This window comes from Cephus cinctus, unplaced genomic scaffold (genome assembly GCF_000341935.2).
Source record: "Cephus cinctus unplaced genomic scaffold, Ccin1 Ccin1_scaffold0564, whole genome shotgun sequence".
NCBI classification, from domain to species: Eukaryota; Metazoa; Arthropoda; class Insecta; order Hymenoptera; family Cephidae; genus Cephus; species Cephus cinctus.
The window spans coordinates 303,321-309,590 of NW_014333216.1; the positions used below are offsets into that span (position 1 = coordinate 303,321).

At 41.1% G+C, this 6,270-nt stretch overlaps 1 protein-coding gene across 1 annotated transcript in view; it reads right to left on the reverse strand.

Moving 5' to 3' along the window:
- LOC107268584 (homeobox protein CHOX-CAD) overlaps positions 1 to 6,270 on the reverse strand; it is a gene marked incomplete in the record, with an annotated part of 12,245 nt that overhangs the window by 1,011 nt on the left and 4,964 nt on the right. Inside the window, 2 exon segments of the mRNA XM_015741504.2 lie at positions 82 to 2,448; positions 2,669 to 2,814. Of these exon segments, the coding sequence (XP_015596990.1) occupies positions 2,140 to 2,448; positions 2,669 to 2,814 (455 nt within the window).

The following is a 6,270-nucleotide window of genomic DNA, read 5'->3' on the forward strand; positions in this document are numbered from 1 at the left end:
CTCTCTCTCTCTCTCTCTCTCTCTCTCTCTCTCACTCTCTCTCTCTCTCTCTCATACACACTATAGATTTACACATATTTCTTTTCACTCTATTTTTATTTTTCGCTACCCTCTCCGTCACTCGTTGATTCACGGTCTCCCGTACAGTGTATCCTGTATACTTTTTATACACTTTATAATTCATCGTTGCCTTTGTTTTTTTATTAAAAATTTTTTTCTCCCCAATGCCTCCCATCCACCCTCGCCTGTCAAATTTACTCGCGATTAAAGGTTAGTAGCACGCGTTCTCGATATTTGAAAAAAAAAGAAAATATTTTCCTATATTCATCAAACGTACACAACCAGCTGCCACGTGCTACTACTCCGAATCGTGTATATATTTTCATTGGAAAGAAGAAAATAATAATTGCGCAAGTATAAAAATCAATGACCAGCATTATCACTGTCATTTCAACGTCTTTCGCATGTCATACGCAACACGTGGATGAAACTCGAGCTTCGTCGTCAATAATATTTTCGAGTCGTCCAAAATCATTTAAATTCCATTCGGTGTGATCGGCGTTGTTGTTTATCGTGAAAAATCGTATTCAGATATCTTCGACGATCTCATGCATTTATCTCGTATGATTTGTGCACGAACAAAACAACACGACGAGCGCAGAGCAACCGTTACGTATGCGTATACCTATAGCTATTGCGGGCTTAAAATTCATATATCCCTGAGCGACCGACCTCTCGCAATTGCCAAAAATTCAAACTGTTGCTTTGCCTTTAGACGTAAATTAAGTAAATGCTTGCTGAAAGGAGGAAATCGAAAAATTATTATTTTCATTCGCAACGATATGTTTCGTATCCACTGCAAAAGTCTTTTTCAAGATTAATTATACGTTGCGCAATGGGAGGCTTGAGAAAACGAATTACGAAGATTGAGAGAGAGAGAGAGAGAGAGAGAGAGAGAGAGAGAGGGGGGGGGGAGGTGTAGGAGGAGAGAGAGAATATTTAAGCTGCAGGACAATGACGGAAAGAGGCACAGACGCGATTAGCATAAATTAATTAATAATTATTATAAATGCTAAAAATTTGACGGAGATTGGACAGATAAGGATAAAAGATAAGAAAGTACCGAGTAAATGTATGGAGGAGTCTTACGTATCGATGGTGGGTGGGTGGCTGGTGGGACCTAATGGACTGTATATATACATATATATGTTACATATAATAATATAGTTTTTTACCAAATGTAACACGTGCGTGTGCCGTAAATATCTAAGGGAAATGTTTTATATATGTATATAACTTTTTTTTGAGAACTGTGCTCGGTACAGTGACTATAATTAATTCTAATTTTTTTATCGATTAACATTCTTATTCGCATTTTTGTAGGTAGCTTATATATGTATATGTATGTATATATATATATATATATATATATATATTCCTATTGTCCGAATTAACATTGTGGACGTGACGTTTCGTAGATAATTTTTTTTTCAACAATCGCTGTCAATGATACAATAAAATATTTACAAAATTGCTTAAAAACGATGGTGGGCTTATTTTTAAAATTCGTATTTACGCTACGAAGGGAAGCACTGCGCCAATGAACGATTAGCTCGAAATAAGGTTTGGGATGTCAGTTTAATTAAAAATTGGAGATTTTGAGTTTTCTTACGCGCGACGAACGAAATACGCGGTAGTATGAAAATTGATTCTCTCGAAAGAAAGAGAATTTAAGGGTACGTTTTATTATGATGAATTAAAAAATATATATTTATGATCTCTCGAGTAAAAATAAAAAAATAATTTAACGTTTCGATCTTTCGTATTACTTACACCACGTAAATCCTTACTCGAGGTAAACGACGGTTGACCGTAACGATACTTGAGAATTAGTCACTTTAAAGCAAATACGATACTTTTTGAGACAAGTGTTTAATTTTCAAGTTAAAAAGAAATTAGCTGGTTACCCCGATTTACATATTTCTCTTGTTCCATTGGTTCAGTCTCTCCATAGCGTGCGACAATCGATTATAACCAAACGATGATCTGTTATTACAGTAAGCTTAATGATTTGTCATTTGAAAACTACATACAATTATTTTTATTATTAAAGTTAAAACATCACATGGTATCATCCGGTCACAATCCGGCGAGCGTATGGGCGGGATGGCTGTGCTGATGTGAGTGGGAATGAAGAGATGCTGGCGAGTGGCCAAGAGCTGCCAACGAGTGGGGTGGGCCCAGACCCAAAGGTGGGGACCCACCATTATGCATAAGTCCGCCGAGCATCCCTCCCATTCCGCCTAACGCTGCTAAACTGGCCATACCTCCACTCGCGGCACCGTTCAGGGCGTCTGTACTTGGCTTCGAGTCCTTTTGCTCCAACTCCTCACGTTTTTTCACTTGCTTGCGTTCCTTCGCTCGTCGATTTTGAAACCAAATTTTGACCTGAATGTGACATTAAAAATCGGCTCATATCTCACGGCAGTCACCATTTTGTCTTTCGTTGCGTCATACTATTCATGCATATATGAACTTGTCATTACAATCGGGACGATCGTTTCTCGTATTCCGTCGGATAAAGTACTGATCGTCCTTGTTTAATTTTCGAAGAAAAAAAATGTAGTAATTTTTCGCGGAAGTGGAAATTTTGAATTTTGGGACTCACCTGACGCTCCGAGAGTGCCAAAGTTGCTGCGAGCTCGGCCTTACGACGAATTGTAATGTAACGGCTGTAGTGAAACTCCTTCTCCAGCTCGAGTCTTTGTTGGTCCGTATAAACCACCCTGTACTTATCCTTTGTCCTCGTTTTTCCTGCAAATCATCAAATGCGCTGTTATCAATGGAAACAAATGAGTGATATAATAACGATGTTTGCTCATATAGGATCAGTCGTACAACGCGTACTTTACGCGTTCCAGTTACGGATAGGTTCGTATACAGTAATAAAAGAAAAACAATAAAAGAAATGGACGACGCTTTCGCGACGTTCAGTTTTGCAACGCCCCGTAGTATGAAGATAAAAAATCGTGCTAACGCGACCGAGATAGGCGCGGCCATTATTATCATCGCAGATAGGCGAAAAAAAAAACATGCGTCTTCGTCATGTCGAGCCTCTCGTGCTAATTAAACTACACGATAAGCGACAGCGCGTGTTTCGGTCTCGCTCGGTCGCTACGACGACACATGCGAGCGATTACCGCTCGCCCTTTTACACACGTTAATATCAGCGAGGACGCGTGCCGTCGGCGACGCCACGAACTAAAGCTACGTACCGAAAGCGGGATGATAAAAGAAAAAATTAAAACGAAACGGTCCCTTTGGTAAATACTCAAAGTCAAAAGCATAAGAAGAACATAATGAAAAAAAAAATCTCACATAGTGTAAAATACGCGTGCCATCGTCATGCATGGGTACGTCACAGGAAGATAAGGATATGACAATTTTTGGTAAAGATATCGAAGAAAAAAGTTTTCAAGCGAGTCATCATATGAGCGATGGTCCGCCATATTGGCTAACATCCATCCCATGATGCAACAGGACTCAACCGTTATACTGTATTAGTATAGTGCACTTAATTCCTCGTACTCAACAGGTATCAGGCTTACTAATATTTTATCATTTTTTTTTTAATTCTATTTCACCCATTTCCAGTTCTTACAGACACCCTAATCTTAGACCGTTATTTCCGTTAAAGTTCACTGAGAGTAGAAACCAGCCGGATAGAACCGCAAAGCTGAAACGAGCGTGTAAGAGGGTAGACGGAGTGAGAAATTGTGGAAGAGAGGATCGGCAACGTAGAGGCCAGCACGATTAGATAAGACCCGAGTCGGCGAGATCAAAGCCTAGCCACGTTAATCCACCACTACTCGATAAGTCGAGGCCTTCGTGGCCCACGGCTCTTCTTCCTCGCGTTATTTCATCGTGTTTTATTATTGCTGTCAATTCTCTCTCTCTCTCTCTCTCTCTCTCTCTCTCTCTCTCTCTCTCTCTCTCTCTCGCTCTCTCTTTCTCTTAGTGTCGATATACGACCTCTCTCTCTTTTTTTTTCTTTTTCCTTCACACAGCCATCTCCCACTCATTTCCTTCTTACGTCCATCAAGAGACTATTAATCCAAACACTCTCCTGGGTACTCCGGAACGCGGAACGAGACTGCCAAAGAAATTCCAAAATTCCTAGGATCGAGCACGGGCTCCTTGGTCGCGTGACGACCGAACCTATAAAAATTCGTATTATCGAAATTCATGACGGACAATTTGACCGGACGGACCCTGGAACGTTGAGTCGCACGTGAACCTAGCAATGTAACAATGTAACCTATGGTTGTGTGAACCAACATCAGGATTACTGGCGGCCCTTTTCATCTCCCGATAGCGACGATATCCCTTCCTCTCTTTATTCAACTCCAACCTCCTAGTTCTCAACGTAGTCCATGCGTACCTTCAACGTCCGAGAGAACGGTTACGCCATTTTTTAATATTTCGAAAAAAAACTATGACGCGTAAACAATTTTTTTTTTCTTCATTGTACGGTATTATCGGTATGGCAAGAATTTAACATAAAATTCGAATTTTCATGTGGGGTGATGACTTTTTTGAATTTTCAAAATTTTTCGACTTTTTTCTTTGAAATTCTTGCATCTTTCGTTTCCGCTCTTTCTTATAGGAACTGAATGTGTTCTCGGCCGCTAAGTGAACTGAGAATCCGGCCAATCCATCATAGTATCGTACGAAGCTACAGTTGAGGCCCCCGGGGCCCTAATCACTATCGAGCTACGAGTTTATATTGAAAAGCGCCGACATTTAAAACAGGCTGATTTTGGAAAGCCCAGGAATTAGCGGGGATTTGTCGGCGCTTTTGATGCGGCCGTGCTTACGACCGCACGGCTATCTCCGGCCATTCTACGGCGGATAAAGAATCGACCGACCAATAAAGGAGTGAGGGACCTGCGATTTTTTTAAGTCCCTGTTCACGGGTAGCGATTAATTTCACGATAAAATAAAAGGATGACGAAACGGAATTAAAGTATAAGACTCGTCGACGATCATATCGAGATCAGTATTACACGCGAGGTATTGCAAACTGGTTAAAAAATAAAGAATCATTAGCAGCGTCGAAATTTAGTAAAATAAATTACAAAATTTTTTCCTATAATTTGCCGGCTGAATCCGCGCATTTCAATTGAAAAAAAAAAAAAATCTTCCAATAAATCAAACAAACCGCCGACAATGGATCGGCATTAAAACTTTCAAAATCAAGTGCACGTGCGAGACCAAAATTCGAGAAAATTTTTGTTTAAACGTACACAATCTTCGATTTTGTAAATTTAACCAAAATTTAAGTATTATCGCAGCCAATTAAAGTAAACGAAAAACGGGTCCATACGGCTTATTGATATATATACGTATATAGAGACGACACATGGCCCAAAAGTACCTGACGCAAGAGGACCCTAGAAGAAACCTGATAGCGACATAACCTAACCTTAGCATCTCACAATAGGGCCAATTGCGCCCTTACTGACGAATGTCCTAACACATAGGGGATGGTACAGCTTCCTAACCCAAATCTCTGTCTATGCATGTATAAGGGTAGACAGTTCTATTCTCTCTCTCTCTCTCTCTCTCTCTCTCTCTCTCTCTCTCTCTCACACACACACACACACACACACACACACACACACACACACACACACAGTATGTATACACATTTTTCCACGGTGGACTTTCCACGCACGGAGGCACGCGCTCCCGCAATTCGTATCGCGAAATGGAAGAGGAAACGTTGTAATGGGGTGGTTACGAGACCCACGAGGCCCATTTGGAACCCTCCATGAATGCCACTGTTCTAACCCACAGCCCCCCTTTACACCGCCCATCCCTCGCGCCATTGACGCAAGTCTTCGCGAAGCCAAAAACCAGGGTGCCTCAATTCCTCCTGTACCCCAACGTCACTCTAATGCTTCACGATTTCGCCCTTAAAATTTCTTTACACTTTTACCCCATTTCGCAACTCATACTCCTACTTTCGTATTCCAATGAGACACCCTTACGTATCGTGCATTTATATTTCCTCCCTATTTCTGTCCAACTTTCTAGGTCCTTTCGTCGAACAAATTTTATTATCAAAAGTGGATTTGCCGTTTTGGGCGAGCTTTGGATTTTTTCTTGAGGACTGTGTGTAGACGCAAGCTTTTTTTATGTCTCCTCCGTTTCCTGCACGTTTCTTGATTCTTACGTTTTACCCCCCCCCCCCCCCCCCCCCCCCCC